Source organism: Furipterus horrens, unplaced genomic scaffold (genome assembly GCF_987537825.1).
Source record: "Furipterus horrens unplaced genomic scaffold, mFurHor1.1.pri manual_scaffold_12, whole genome shotgun sequence".
NCBI lineage: Eukaryota > Metazoa > Chordata > Mammalia > Chiroptera > Furipteridae > Furipterus > Furipterus horrens.
This window is the reverse complement of record NW_028327182.1, coordinates 5,261,790-5,278,138: the sequence shown is the minus strand read 5'-3', so window position 1 is coordinate 5,278,138 and position 16,349 is coordinate 5,261,790. Positions and strand designations below refer to the sequence as shown.

Genomic DNA, 16,349 nt, shown 5'->3' with positions numbered 1-16,349 from the left:
CTCCTTTCCTCTCTCTCGCAAATTAATAATAATAATAATGAGACTGGAAGCGGCAAAGAGTTGCACTGTGCTTTGAGAGAGGTCCTTTGTAGCACACTGCCTGGCTGCCAAAAACCTGTCTTCGAAATGCATTCCCACGAGGCACGTCCCATTCTTTGCCCAGCTCTAAAAGACTCATACTTTCCTGACCTCCAGAGGCCTTGTCAGCCCAATCACACCACACAGACCGTGACTGCTCCTCGGCCAGCTTGTTAAATCTTGGATGGCTCACTGGGGTTATCACATAATGGAGGTCACATGCCAGGCCTGCACCGGGAACGTAACGCTCATTCAGTAATCACAGTAACTCTCTCCATTGTCTCTAGAGGAAGCTAAAAAGGCTCGATTGCTGGGGAATGGAAAGGAGTCAGGACCAGAGCAGGGGGGCCTGGATTCAAGTGGGGGGGGGGCTACAGCCCTCACTTGGAGCTAAAGTAACCTTGGGCTTGTAACGTAACCATTTAAAAAAACGAGGTTTACGTATGTTCTCTAAACTCCCTCCGAGACCCTCGTATGAAAGATTCTCTCCTTGTTCCACCCCTGAGTTCCACCGTTCTCAGCACTGGCCCCAACCAAGGGCACAGGACAGGCTGTTGAGTCACGGCTGCCCCTAAGTCCCCTGCATTTAGAGGTCAGTCCTGGCTGCCACTTGGCCAATGGCGAGGGAGCCTACCGAGCTAAGGGCTCCCAGAAACTACAACGCCCAGGAACCCACGGGTGTCGTTCCGAGGCCGGGGCCTGGTGCGCGTAGTCAGAGCATAAACCACTTCCCGCCGCACTTCACTGTCACGGCCGCCTGGACAGGTAACCTGTGCGCATGCCCCGTCACGTCCCAAATAGTGCAGCGGCTTTCCTTCCTGCTGGTTTCTTCTCTTCCGGCCTCGCCCAGGCGCGCTTTTCCCCGCCCTCTTTTCAAGGATTTGGGAGGGGGACGAACCCCTGGCAAGCGCGTTCCCGGGAGATTAGAGAAGGAGGGGACTAAACCCTGGCTTTGGATGGTGGCGAGGCTTGGAGGAAACCGCAGAGAACGGAAGGCGCATGCGCCCTAAGGAAGGCGCGGCAAGGGTCTGGGAATTGCGGAGGGGCGGGGCGGGCGGAAGTGGGCGTCGGGCAGACGCACGCGCACTGAGCCGCCAGCGCCCCGCCCCCTGTGAAGTTTCCCTGCTCCTCCTCCACCGCCCTTCCGGAAGTGCAGTCTTCCACCCTGGCGCCGACCGGCGGCCACCCGCTGCGGCAGGCCCCGCCCCCTGCCTGCCCCGCCCCCTGGCTCTCCGCCCCCTCCGCTGGTTGTGGCGCTGGCTTGCAGCGCCGGTCGTGGCGGTTTCGGTACCCGAAGCCGGGAGCGCGGAGTCGTTCCCTGGGGCGGCGGCCAGGCTATGATCGCGGGTCCCCGTCGTCCATCTCGGGCCAGCCAGAGTCCTTGTCCCAGCGTGTGCCTGCGGCCGAGCGATCTCCTTCACCCGGTCCCACCGCGCGGTCGGCAGCGGCGCTCCCGGCGCGCCCCCTCCTCCGATGGCGGCGGAGATCCAGCCCAAGCCGCTGACCCGCAAGCCGATCCTGCTGCAGCGGGTCGAGGGGTCCCAGGAGGTGGTGAATATGGCCGTGATCGTTCCCAAGGAGGAGGGAGTCATCAGCGTCTCGGAGGACAGGTACGGACCGCTGCCCCTCGGCCGCACCCGCGTCCGGGGCTGTGCCTCAACGTGCGCACAGGTGTAGACGTGCTCCCGCAAGTTTTTGTTAGAATACTCATCTGGTGGGGCGGGTGTCCGGCTGCGCGCGCCTCCCGTGCGTGGCTCGGAGAAGCGGAGGTCGGACAGCGGTCTGCGAGCTCTGGGCTCCCCTGGGGCCCGGTGACGCCTGCCCGCGCCAGGGTGGCTCTTGGGCTAACGGTACGCCGGCCACTGGACCTTGGTCCAGCCCTGAGGACGGGAGGGGGAGAGGAAGGAGCCGCGGGACCCTGCAGGTGTGTGCCTGGGGAGGGTGCCCCCAGCCGCCTCTGCGGAAAGAACCGAGTACCCTGGTGCAGTTCTTAGGGCTCCGAGCAGAGAACGCAAACGCCACTCTCCTCTCCCAGACGTTCTCACCGAATCCAGACCTTCGAGACGTCTTACACGCATTCAGTGACCATTGCAAGTTGTGGAGAGGAACTTCGGGCTCCTGCCCAAAGCAGAGGTGCCATCTCTCCTTTGCCTTTTTTGTTCTTTTTCTTTTCGTATCTATCCGAGCTCAAAGGGAAGCGCCTAGAACAACTTGCAAGAGACCACGCGCTGAGTTCCTTCCCTTTCCTTGCTTCCTTCCTTTTTGCTTTAATTTTGCTTAATTTGCAGAAGTGAAGCCGGTTGCCCTGCCTTTAATGTTCTCCCTTATTTGTCAGACGAAAGCGTTTTTTATTTCATTTCGTGTCCGTTAATATGTAGCGATTAGGCTGACGAAGCTGATGGTCATAGGAATGCTGCTTGGATATAGCAGTGATGGCATTTTCTGGAATTGTTACTTAATATCAACTAGGCTTCTAAAAATTTTAACACTGCCGAGGTATGTGAAGGGGTTTTAACCCGAAAACAGTAGTTAGGTTCTCTCAATGTAAGTTCAAGTTATTTCGAGGTACAGAATATTTTTTCTGCGTGCCTCCAAAAATTGTAGTCAGAGGTAAAGCAACAAAGTGTTCATTACTGTCTTTATAGTCATTTCAGCACTTTCCATACAATGTAGCCTTAGGAAATTTGCCTGATAGGTCTATTCACACCAAGTATAACCAAGATGACTACAGACTTCATAGAAATGGACAAACGGATTTATTATCTGTTCAGGTCCAATTGAAAAGATTGTCAGCATACACCAATGGCAAGCGGTGTGCAATAAACAGAAATTCATGGCCGAAATGGAATGCATGGATGTAGAAGCCTTTTGAAATTCACAAAGAAAGTCTTAGGAGTGTTTAACTTTTCAGCAGAGGCAAACATTCTGTGAAAGAGGTTGCTTCTGGATCTAAAAAGTCTTTTGTCACAGAATTGTTTTTAAAGGAATATATTGGCAGACGTCCTCTTTTCCCAGTCGGTAACTGCCAGCGGTGACACTGCTCAATCTAACTGCTGTTAGGAAATTCATGAGTAAGTTAGTTGAATCAAGGGAAAGGAAAAGGGTAGTTAAACCTCAGTTCCTTTAAGAGTTGCTTTGAAACTTTTTGTGGTATCTTTTTTAAGTTCAGAAAGATCTTAGAAGTTATTTGCTCTAACAGCTTATTTTACAGATGAGAACATTTAGGCCAAATGCTCAAATTCGTGTAGCTGGTGGGGGAGCCAAGCCTAGCTCCCAAGTCATCTGATTCCCATATCAGTGTGTTACCTTGAAGGGAATGGCTTTCGTGGGGTGCATTTCAAAGTCTTTGGAGAAGCTAAAGTAGAAAAGAAAGAAACTGAAAGATAAATTTCAGTTGATTATAGAACAAAAGAAATGTGATTTTTAGCTATATATTACCTTAAATTTTCACTTTTTTAGTTTACGATGTTAATAATAGCATTTATTTGACAGAGTTACTGTTAATAAGGCTCACCTGTCTGTCCGGGATCATTCTTTACATATATTTTATTATTACATCCACAAGTCTGAGTTTCTGCACTCACACATGAAAATAACTTTGCTATTTAGAGCACAGTGTCGATTATGCTCTTCATTAAATGAGAATTGAGCTGTATTCTTGCTTTTCAAAATCCAATGTCTCTGTCACGGAAGATATGAAGATAGAATATTGATTTCCATCTAAATTTACCAAGCCATTTCCATTAATTGCTTCAGCTAGATACTAGTGGTCTTCATTCCTGAACTGCAAGGTCAAACCACAGATAATGCCCCATTTCTGAATGGCAGTGTCCCATAAATTCTTTTGAAGTCCTGGCTTCCCTTTGTGACCTCTGACTCTCAATAGCCTTTATCTATACCTTTGAAAACATTTAACGTTTCCTATTTTAAAACAGTAGTATAAGAACTTGTCCATTTTTCATTTATCTTTTCCATAAGTTCCCTAGGGTGCTATGGGTGTGTGTATATGTATATATATATATATATATATATATATATATATATTTTTTTTTTTTTTTTAAAGAAAAATTGATTCTTTAATAATCAATGCTGGGAAAACCAGTTAGTCATTTAGATTTAAAAAACATATATAGAGCTAGATATTGTCCTTAATTCTTAATCTGTGTTCCAGATGGTGCATTACTTAAAGGTAAAAATTGCAATCATAAAAGTGCTAGAAGAAAACAAGGGTGACTTATACAATGAGTCACGGAGGTCTTTCTAAGTTTGGGAAAAAAACCCAGAAACCATAAAAAAGTTAGATAAATTTGACCTCTTAAAATTTTTGCTTTAAACCTATTTTTAAAATTTAAAATTTTTGTGGGAAAAATAAAAAAACCCAGTTAAAGTCAAAAGGCAAATGACAAAATGAGGGAAAACACTGACAACACAGATGATAAAGACTAGTTTCCTCTGTTTCACACATTAATAAGTTGTAGGATAATTCATAGAAAAGAAATTAAAATGCCCGGTAAACTTAATTAAAGAAGAGCAAATTAAGTCAACAAGGAAATATCATGTTTCACCTATCAGATTGGCAAACATTTTTTTCTGATCGCATTTACTGGGCGTCCTATTCATTGTGTCACCTTTGGGGCCTCACACAGTGTTTGGCTCAATAGGCCCCCAGTAAACTTTTGTGCCAGTGAGCAGTCTGTTTCCATTGTTCCTGAAAGCACAGCATCTTAACTGTCGTAGGCATTTGATTGGCGTTTGTTGCGTGAATTTCATGACTACCCATAAAGCACTGTGTGGACAAACGTATACACCTGTGGGAATAGGATTGGACTGGGTGGCCTTAGAACTTTGGGACCTGTGCATTCTTCATTCATTCCGTGAGCAAACATTTGGGTTCCTACTGGGTTTCTAGCACGTGTGCACATGGCATTGGTGAAAATGACAACGTTTGGGAAATTTTAGAAGATAATAAAGCCACGGAGAATTTTCAGATGTGGAAGAAAGGCTGGAGTCCACAGTTCTTGCTGTTCCCTACATTTTACCTTTGTTGAGAGGGTTCTTTTCACTTGGACTACCATTCTTACCCAGTGGTTCCGTAGTAGACGGATAATATTCTAATCTGCAGGCTCAAGAGTGGATAAAACCACGCCCTGAGTTAATCTTCGGAGACTGAAGACAGCCTGGAACTTTCCTGGGTACCCGGGGAGAAAGTAGAAGAAACAGAAAACAATCTGGCTTCATTAAGGCACAGATTTTTGTTGCTGTCAGGAAACAGAGCTTGTTCCCAGAACTCACTGGCCTTATCCGAGCATCTCTGCTTTGGTGGTAGCTGGGCTCTATCTGCAAAGGACAGACAAATCCACCGGCGGTACTTTGGCTTCCTCCTTTCCCAATTTCTTTCTGGACTGTTCTGAATGAATGCCATTTTAACATTTCTTGCCTAGGAGCTTCCTCCCTGACATCTTGACTCAATTTTGGTTAAGACCAATGCCTTGTTGGCAGCTTACCAGGGGCTCCCCTGTTCAGTGGCAGCGTCTTCTCAAGTGTTGAAGGCCCAGCCCCACCCAGACCTGTATCTTTGTACATTCTTCACGGGCACATCTTAACACAATCTTAGCATTTGTACAGAGTTTCAGTAACTCTAGGTAGTTAGTATTAGACAATTGCAGGGAATTGTTCCTTTACTAGGAGTCTACAGCTGTGCTGTAGGTAAAAGCTTTTTTTTTTTTTTTTTTTAAATCTCAATATAAGGAGAAGTGCTGAACGAAAACAGGTACAGTGTCTGTCCTCGGGTTGCCAAGGAATCTCCTCTCTTCATGGTGGTTAGAGAAAAGGATCTCAGCTCTGTTGGGTTTTGCAAGATGAGTAGGAGTTCATGCGAAAAAAACTAGAGTAGAGGAAAGGGCATTCTAGGTAGAGGAGGAAGAGAAAACTCCCTTTCGTTGGAGGCGCTGGAATGGACTGGTTAAGGGTATACTCAGGAGCCAGTTGGCTTGAATTCAGAATCCAGCTGTGTATCGCACTTTGAAGGACCTAGAAAATTAGTGTCTCCCGCGGAATAACTATAATAGCAAAAATTCTCAGATCCTCTGGGTGCAATAATTTGAACTTCTTTTTAGGATAAAAGGCCCGAAGATGTGGTGGGTGTTAGGGGAGGAGGCTGTGTATTTGGGTGGGGGTGGGGTGCTCCAGGGAACTGCTGCTGTATATTCTGACTTTATTTGGGACCAGTTTATGCAAGGGAGCTGTACTCTGTGAGCCTTGAAGCCAGGCAGAGCCTGCAGGTCAAAGGGAATGAGGTTTTTTTCTTTCTTTAACCTCAGGGAAAGTGATGTGGTCCCTGGTCCTTAGCACAAAGGAGAAAGGCAATATGTCTCCATTGAGGGAAATTTAATGCTGCTGATCAATCATCTGTTTGGAATGGAATGGTCCAGAGGAGGTTGTGGGTTTTCAAGAGCAAAGATATTTAAGTTGAGCCCGAGGGGCGTTTAGCATTTTGCTTTAGACCAGGGCAACATTACAAAAGGGGATGGGGGCAGGAAAGGGCGGGGGCAAGAAAGGGCAGGGGCAAGAGAGGGGTTCAATTTTATAATCTTTAAGGCCCTTTTTTCCCAAATTTGAACCACCGGGATTCTAAGTGGCCATGACTACTTGGCAGTTTCTTGGAAAGGTATCTTAAAACTGTCATTTCACTGTGTAAATCCACATATGATTGGTTCATTTACCATTGATTCTTTTCATTGTTAAATTGCACTCTCTCAGGGCTCTGGTCGAAACCAGTAGCTTCACTCATACTTAAACCTTGGCTCAGTTTAGTTGAGCTCCTGGTAGAGTTTTCTGTATCATGCATTTTATAAAAAAACTTGCATCAAAAAAAAAATTAAATGCAGGTTTTCCTCACAGTGCAAGCATAGTTCTGAAATTGAGGCCTTAGAATCATGGTGTGAAGTCTGTATAGGTGACAGAATTAGAACCCATCTAAACTAATTTTTGAGTGTGTCGTCTCTACTTAAATGTCATGAAATTAATAAACTTGCAGCTACGCGCTTGAGCCTGCGTAGCTGCAGTCAGGGCCTGGGTTGTTTGAGCAAGGCTGTTGAAACTTTTCTAATCTAAAATCATAGTAAGAAATGTATTTAGCATTGCGACCCAAGAGTCCCATACTTTGACCCATGCACACATATATAACTGAAACAAAAGTTTTATAAAACAGTATCTTCTTAATGGGACCTGCATTGCTGGTATTTTCTGTTCTCTTAGCCTTTTTTAAAATCCTGGTTGTGATTCATTCAGTTGATTTCATGATCCATACAGGTTGAGAACAAGAGTCTTTGAAATATAGTACCTTAGAACAGTGCTTTTCAACCAGTGCGCCCCAAGAATTTATAAAATATGCCACACGTGACTGTTTAGTCCAGCCACTGACCTCTTTTCCCTTGGATTGTCAAATAACAGAATGACCGCAGCCAATGCAAAAATAACCATCTGGTGTAACGAATCAAAATTACACCTTTTTTTTTTTTTTTTTGCCACAGATTTTTGGAATTAATTTCTGTGTGCCATGAGACGAAAAAGGTTGCCAGTCGCTGCCCTGGAGAAATTGTTGAAGTTTTGTACCCTCTTCCCCTCTGTGAATAGTTTTCGTGTTCTACAAGGTGGAAATACAGTTCAACTTAGGGACCCTCACCCTGCCCCAGGCTGACCCACCTCTGGCCAACCCTGCCTTTCTGAATTCCCACTGGGATCATCATAAAACTGACCTGGTCTCACCAGAAGCCTCCAGGTCAGAGGATATCAGTTTTAAGGCCTTCAGCCCAGAGCCAGAGCTCAGAAAGAAACCAGGAGCAATTGGGCATGTGTTTTGGCTTCCTGTGTTCATTTATTACTGAGTTGGGACTCAGAAATGAGGTCTCTGCTAAGTTCTGGATGTCAGTTGTTAACCTCTTTGTATGACTATACTTTCCTTTTTAGCTGCGCAGATTTGCCTATCATATGAAACTGTTTAGGGATTTTACTCATTTTCCATTAGTTGCTAAATTTTTTACCTTCAATTTCTAAGGGTCAACTAATTTTAAGTAATCATAATAGTAATCATCTGGGGTATGTTTACATTTTAAATAGAGCTAATGTAACCATAATAAAGGATAATTGCTATGAGGATTATGTGCGCTAATTCTTGTAAAGTGCTCAGCTTAGTGCTTTGAAGTATAAGAGACACTCAATAAATATTATTGGTTTCCTCTGGAAAAATAAATAAATAAATGAGTAGTATTAAAAAAAGAACATTAACTTCTCATCACAGTGACTGTGAGTGTTTTATGTCTTACCTTAGAGCCGTTTTTCTAGTGCAGCTTTCAAAAATGCGACTCATCCTACTTTTATATTCTTGCCCCCACTTAAAAGTGAGCCACCAACGTCTAGCCTTTAACCATCATTTTAACCATCATTTCCTCAATATTTACTCATCTTTATTTAATGCTCGTGCTATATGAACTTGACCCTGGGTCTCCCATCATGAACAAGACAGCCTGCTCTCAGGGTGCCAATAATCTGGTGGGAGCATCATAATTTATTCATGGCTTATTGTTGGCTATTTACAGTATTTTCAGTTTCATAAATGTTATGAGCATTGTTGTGCATGTAGGTATTTTTTCCCCAAATTTTTGGATTATGTCTTTAGAAAAATTGTAAGAAGATTGCTGTATTGCTTTTCAAAAGGTTTGTGCCGCCTATAATATTTACAGTGATATATGAAATTAGTTTTGCCACATCTGACCGGCCATATTATTATTTAAAAATTCTTCTTCATGATTTTCTTGATAGCGGCACTTCATTGATGTTTTAATTTGTATGCTTTGGTTGACTAGTGGATATTTCTCTATTTGCTTGTTTACTTGTTCTTTTTCCATTTGTAAATCGTCTGTTTCTGTCTTTTGTTTCTCTCTTGAATTCTCTTGGTTCTTTTGAGCAATTTCTTGTACATGCATTGTATAGATATAGTAAGGTTATGAGTGCTACATCTGTTAAAATCCAGATGGAAGACTTACGTTCCATTGTTAGCCTTTTTTCCCACATAGAAAACATTTACTTTTTAATGTAAGCATCTACCATTTTTAAATTGCAATTTCTAGCATCATTCTTCATTTTTGAAAGTAATTCTTTACCCAGAGATTCATTGAATATTTATTTTTCTTTCATCCTACTTAAATAATTTGGTGAAAAAACAACTTGTTGATTTATTTGGAATGCATTTTTATTGGCTGATGTAAACTGAGGAGTCTTAACTACTTCATTTATTGACTGGTCCTTTTGCTGTCTTTTTTGTATTTGTGAAATTGGCTTTATCACATAATTAAATTCTCATAATCAACAGGGCCTATTATGGCTTCTGTTGTGTTTTGAGGATTTCTGCTTCTTTTAATACCATTTCTACACTTTTAATTATTGTAGCTAATGAGTCGTTCTTAACTGCCTGCCATTATGTGTCTACAGTAATAGCCTGAGTCTCTCTGGCCAGGTCAGCAAGTTAGTGGGACAGAAATCATTTGGCTCCAGATGACTGGCTCTTTCCCAAACTTTAGAATTCCAGAGCCTCAGTTTTTGCACCTGTAAATTGAGAATAGTGTTTCCTCCCAGGGTGGTTGGGAGGTTTACATGGGATGGTATTCCTGCAGCACCTGGCATTGTACCTGGGGTGTGCGTGTTCAGTATCAGTTTTATTTTTGTTTATGATACCACACCTCTTAATAGGTAGGTTTCTCCTGTGGCTTTGGTTCCTTCAAGGCTGGACGGTTCTGAGAATCTCCCTCGGATGCACAGAAGTGGGGCTGTGTGTGGCTTTCCTGGGCTTCTGAACCCCTTTGGTTCTTCTTCAGATCTAGAAAGATGGGTTATTCTGTCGTGTTCTTACTGCCACTTCAGAAACTCGTCCTGAGAGGGCCGTGGTGGGTGGGTGCTTGATTCTGCTCTGCAGGCGTTCACCTCTTCCTCCATGTGCCACCCATCCTGCAGTGGCGGCCGTGGTCCCCACTCGGCTGCTGGAGGGCAGGGCTGGGTCTCCCGTGGGGCGTACCGCCAGGTAGGGGTGAAATTCTCACTAAGCTGCGCTCTGCTGGAAGCCCGGGCATCATAAGCCAGAAACTAGTGTGTCCCTGCACAATTTTTAAAGAAGTTTGAATTAGTAGCCAAGGTTTAAAACTCTGGCTTTCACATGAAAGTCCTTTTATATACATGGAAAAGTGAGGTTAAAGCTGGTGACAAATACTGGGTAGATTTGTTGAGAAAATAGATCAAGAGGGTGAAACATTTATTTGAAGCACAATTTAGCCAGGAGAGTGCCACAATTTGAGCATTAAATAACCACAGTACGAAAGAAACAAGGTTTTATGGTTAAGAAAAAGAACAGTCATGTGGTCATTTCCCATGGGGACTAATTCATCCATACCACAGCTGAATAATTGAATGCAAATGGCAGGTAAAATAGATACTTAGAGTTACATTTAAAAAATAATTACGTTTGTTTTTACGGTGATAGTACCTGCCAGTGTAGAAATGCGAAGGCCGTCCTGCGGAGAGCGGGGCTCCCTCCGCGTGTGGTTGTCAGGTTTTATGGGAGGAAAATGGATAGGTTTGCACTTGCTCTGGCTGCGCCCAGGTAAGGGGCGCTGGGGGCACTTCTGCTTCAGTGGCTGTAACCCCGCTGCTTGTGCACCTGCCCTGGGGATTAGCAGAGCGCGCAGGTGGCCGCCGCCGCCCCCTGATCTCCTGGTAGCCGCGCTCCCTCCGCGCCTCTTCGTGGGGTCGTTGTAACGCGTCCCCACGTGCCCCGATAACTCGTTATTTATCTTACGCTGTGGCCTCCTCATCACTGTGTTTCTCGAGGCCTCCAGCTCAGGACAAGGAGACAGAGTCGGATCAGCGGAGTCCCGTGTTGTGTTAGTTCACAGGGCGGGAGCGGGTCCCTGTGGACCCGGGTCGTCCCCAGCCCCATAGGCTGCTGTGGGACTGCCTCCTGGCGGGGGGCTCAGTTATCCTGCAGAATCCAAGCACAGAGGTGCACCTGGGCCTTAGGCACAGAACCAAAGGCTGGAGCCTGTGGCACCAGGACGTCCCCGCTCCTCGTGGGCTCCTCTGTCCGCCTCACTCTTCCTCCTGCTCATTCTGGCGGCCTGTGTTTCCTAGTCCACGTGGCGGGACAGGGCTGCCAGCTGCTTCTGAGTTTCACCTGTTACTGTCTAGACGGGCAGGGAGAGGTGGGTGGCAGGCGCCCAGTCCCAGGTCCAGAGGTCCCTTGGAAGGGAACGGCTGACCTGGCCCGGCCGTGGTCAGCTGTCCGCTCTGGGGTTGTGGCCGCAAGTGTGGTCCGGCTGCGGGATGTGGCGGTTACTTCCACGCCTGGGGCTGGGGGAGGGAGGGTAAGTCTCCGGGCACCGATGAAGGGCAGCAGCCCAGCGCGTGGCTCTGCCAGGGTGGCCGGCCTGAGCTGCACCCGTGCGCACCCTCGCCGCCTGGTGGGTGTTGGTCGTTGCTCCGGTGGCAGTGGGGCGATGAGCGCTGGCTCTTGCTTGCTTTTCTCGTGACTTCCCTTGCCCTGTCCTCAAAATCTGCTCGTACAGCACTCGGCGTGCCTCGGAGAGCCGTCTTCTCCTCGGTGCTGATTGGACCTGTGGACGGCTATTGTCCCGAAGTAAATCTGAAGTGAGGACCGGGTGGGTATCTGACTCTGAGTGTTTGCTGAGTAAAAGCCATTGTTCCGTGACAAACTTTTGAACTGGTGAGTAGAGTCCATATGGTTACCATATTTTCTAAACTCCAAATCAAAACACATGGTGAAATAAGAGAGTTTTTTTTCCTGGTGGAAAAAAATGCATGTAATATTTCATTAGACATTTAACAAAGAAAATTTTAAAAATGACGTAAAACTAGACTCTTAAGCACACATGGACATAGTATGTATCCTGTTCCAGGGAGGAGGCCGAAAAACACGCAGGATACAAAAGGTAATTAATACGTAACCTGAGTGCACCCCGTGGGCCAGGCGCCGTGTTCGGCCCTCTGCGTCCTTGTCCTGTTGAGTGCTGCGGGTGACTCAGGAAGCTCGTGTATTACTCTCCTTGGGCACGGGAGGGGTCAGGGGTGTGGGAGGGCCCCTGGCGTGCTGGTCTCCACACCCCTTCCGTTCCGCGGCACGTGCTCCCCCGGCTCTGCCGAGGAAGGTGGAGAAGGACCACTTCACAGACTCCATGGAAATCACAACAGGCTAAACTTAGTTTCAAGCAAAAGCGAGCGGCTCAGCTAAGCAATCAACAAATGGGAATCCTAATTAAGTAGGAAGAGAGCAGACACCCCGTTTTACACCCTCATGACGTCCTTCTTAGACACCCCGTTTTACACCCTCATGACGTCCTTCTTAGACACCCCATTTTACACCCTCATGACGTCCTTCTTAGACACCCCATTTTACACCCTCATGACGTCCTTCTTTCCCTGCTCTGAGTATTGGTATTGTCAATGGTAGATAGGACTTAGATATCAGGAAGGCAGGGCCACTTACTGGTGGACCACAGGGTCTCTGAATGAGGGCGGCCTTGTGGGCTGAGCGGGGGCATTACTCAGTGAGGCCAGGCCAACCACGGGCTTCTTCCTGTCCCCTGACAGAACATCTGGAGATGGGTGGCCTCCTCTCATTCCCTTGTGCCACCTCCAGTGTGTGGCTCTCGTGCCTGTGGTGGAAAATGGCTCTTTGGCTTTCAGCGTCCATCGTAACTGTCACAGGACCACCTGGCTACGAGGGAGGACAGGGCATTTGTTCATTCATTCATTCTTTTTTACGCTTTTAAGATTTTATTTATTTATTTTTAGAGAGAGGGAAAGGGAGGGAGAAAGAGGGAGAGAAACGTTGATCAGTTGCCTCCTGCACACGCCCCCAGCTGGGGACCTGGCCCACAACCCAGGCATCTGCCCCGACTGGGAATCAACTGGTGACGTTTTGGTTTGTGGGACGGCGCCCAACCCACTGAGCCACCCCCGCCAGGGCTGTTTACGGGGAAAGCAGCTATTTCTACTGCTTATTTACCTTCAGTGATACACCCAAATCAGGTATCGTTATAACTAGTTATTTGGGAAATAAGCACTCTGTAAATGGTAGCTATTATGATAATCCAGAAACTAGATTTTAAAGTAATAGATTAGGGGCGCTGGCTGGGTAGCTCAGTTGGTTAAAGCATCATCCCCATACACCCAGGTTGTGGGTCCAAGCAATGGGTGCCCAAATACGTGGCACAGCAAATCGATGTTTCTCTTGCTCTCTTTCTCCCCCCCTCCCCTTCCAAAAATCAATAAATTGAATAAAATAAAGTAACAGGGTAGGAAATTCATCTTTCACAATGGGGCTGTCATTTGACCTTTTGTTAACAAAATGTATATTGTTTATGTCAGAGGGATATGAACAAGGTCACAGCATGCTTATAAGTGCAGTATTGTCGTGAGAGGAAACAAGAACCTCTTTTGTATTTAGAATCGTTTTGTTTAAAAAACTGCAGAAGTAATAATACCACAACTCACACCGTGCCACTGTATTTTCAGCTTTTAAGTAGAACAAGGACCTTTCTATAATGAAATTAAACGATATTTGCCAGCAGTCGCTCTTAATTTATGAGTCACAGTGACTAGCTGAATGACAAAGGCATCCTTTTTCACCATTTAATTCTAGAGGTTGTTAGCTTCGTTCCCACTGGGGGGACGGGATAATTGAGCTCGCTCTAATATTCTGTGGCAGAAAGCAGAATCCCTGCAGTGCCAGTGATCACTTGTAGAAGTAACCCATAGCAGCCAAATGTGGCATCAAGACGCTGCTCCTCCGAGGCATACCCTTTGTAGACACCTTGAAAACTGCTAACACACTGAAGTGCCACAGTCCATTGATGTGAAGGTCCACAGTTCTTCTCCTTTACGTCTCTGAAGTGACTTAAGGCTTTTATTTATTTGTTGTTTTTGCGCAAGATTCAGTGAGTTGGCCGGGGCGGCGGCCAGACCCGCCTGGACTTGTTCACAGGGCGGAAAGGCCATAGCCAGAGAGGGCTGGCCCCAGTGTGGCTCTGATGAGTCACTGTGCTGGTGTCCCACGAGCTGAAACAAGTTGCAGGCGTGGAGAGAAAGACTCCACCTCTTGATTCCTTTGAGGAGCCGTCAGAGCATGGTGCAAAGGGGCGGCATTTCTGATGGCATTTTTGCAAATCAATGAATGTCATGGTGTAGTCTGCGTTTTTTGCTTTCTCAGTCATATGTAAAATAACTACGATCCATAGCATCTTGGAGTTGATAAAAGACAGTATATGGATGGGGTTTTCAGTTAAAACAATGTGTACATATTCAATGTAAGAATTTAAAATAATAGTAAGAGTTAACATGCTTTCTCACACCTCACCCCTTCTCCCTCATCTTAGATTCTAGAGACATCCTCCAAGAAGATTTTTGAAGAATAGTGCCCTTCCCCCCAAAGATGCCCTGGTCCTAGTCCCCGTACCCTGTGAATGTGTTCCCTTGTAAAAGGGATTTCAGGAATGTCATTAAGTTAAGGATCTTGAGATGGGGACAGTGTCCTGGAATATTGGAGTGGGCCCAGAATAATCAGAAGGGGTTTTAACAGAGGGAAGCAGGGAGGTCAGAGTCCAGATAACACAGCGGGCAGATGGAATCCAGGTCTCTGGAAGCTGGAAGAGGAACAGACTCTTATTGGGGGGGACCCCAGGAGGAGCCAGACGCCAACACCTTGGTGTTAGCCTTTCAGTGAAGACTTATTTTAGACCTCTGACCTCCAGAACACAAAGAGATTACATTCGCAGGATATATATATATATTTTTTTGTAGTAACTTCTTACAGCAGCAAATAGAAATTAATAAGTTTATTTATATTTTGACTTTTAAAGGGATGCATGGTGATTGGCTAGGAATTGAAATAGAATCAAAGGCCAGAAAGTAGAATCCCTGTTCTTCTCATCAACTACCCCCCTTACTGTAGGGTACCACTGTCCAGTTTCTCGTGCATTTTTTTCAAAATTGTCATATGTTTTCATGTTTGTACAAGTAAGGTATCTATGCGTATTATATTCTGCAATTTGCCTGTGAAGTATATTCTTGGACATATTTTCATATGAGACTAGTCATCTACCTTGTTCAGTATCATGAGTTATTTTACCATTCCTTTTTAGGAAACTTTTAGGTGGCGTCCATTTTTTCTTTTGTTTTGTTTTTCTCCCCTCTGTTACAAACAACGCGGAAAGGACATACATTCTGCAAATATCATTGACTAGGGTCTACAGATAGAGTTGCCAGCAGTTGAATCAGTGCCTGAGAGGGGTGAGGGTGTATCTTCTATTCAACTCTTTGCCTATAGTATGTTATTTAAAACTTTTTAAAGTAGTGAAGAGCACATAAAACACATGCATATTTACAGATGTATAATTAGGTGAACTATTGAAAAGAAAAAAACATGTTATGACATTGAATGTTGTTTACCCTCAGCATGACACCGCCACCCCCTGTCCCTTGCCCTTCCCTGATTACCCGCCCAGGGGGGCACACAGTGTTCCGACTGTTGTTTACTTCTCTTGGTGTTGAATAGAACCGAACAACCTTGGTCGTCTGGCCCTCAGAATGTTAGGATTGTGAAAAGAGCCCATGAGGCTATTCTTAATCATACAACCAAGAGCTGACAGTTCACCTTGGAAACATTTCAGAACGCGGCTGTCAGAATAAGAACGAAGTGGGAGCCTGGGACAGTGGCTGTCAGAGTGGCAGCCCTCTCTGTGAGACCGTGGTGCCTGGGACAGCTGGGTGCTCGGCACCAAAAAGTGTTCGTTTATGTCCAGGAACACAGGGAAGTATTTAGAAAGATACCATGAAGGTGATTAAAAGAAAAAAACAGAATTTGAGAAGACAGCCATCTGTTACCCTGAAACTTCTCTCCGAGAGATTGCTTCAGTGTGCTGAGCTGTCGGATAGATGCCTGCGTTACATGGTGCGTTCGGCAACCCCGTCTTGATTTTTAAAAGCTAAATTGATTCCAAGGGAAGCTCCTAGGAGACTTGATTTAAAGCAAGCTCCGAAAGTCTGGTTCTTCGTCTGCTCTCTTCCGTAAGTTCCCCAAAGGAGTCCTTTCTGATCAGGGCTGATTGAAGTTGGAACTGGGTCTTCGGCACATATAACTCTTGTCCTTTCTTCTGACTTATCCCCGAGCCCAGAGGGTGGCACTGGGAGGGACAGATGTGCGTCCC

The 16,349-nt window shown here is 45.7% G+C and overlaps 1 protein-coding gene across 1 annotated transcript in view; it reads left to right on the top strand.

The window, feature by feature from the left end:
- The first annotated feature begins 1,298 nt into the window (after positions 1–1,298).
- The window catches only part of WDFY2 (WD repeat and FYVE domain containing 2), a 104,391-nt gene continuing 89,340 nt past the window's right edge, over positions 1,299–16,349 (top strand). The window contains exon 1 of the mRNA XM_090258960.1: positions 1,299–1,688. Within this exon, the coding sequence (XP_090115086.1) occupies positions 1,552–1,688 (137 nt within the window). The 5' untranslated portion in view covers positions 1,299–1,551. The remainder of the gene's footprint in view (positions 1,689–16,349) is intronic.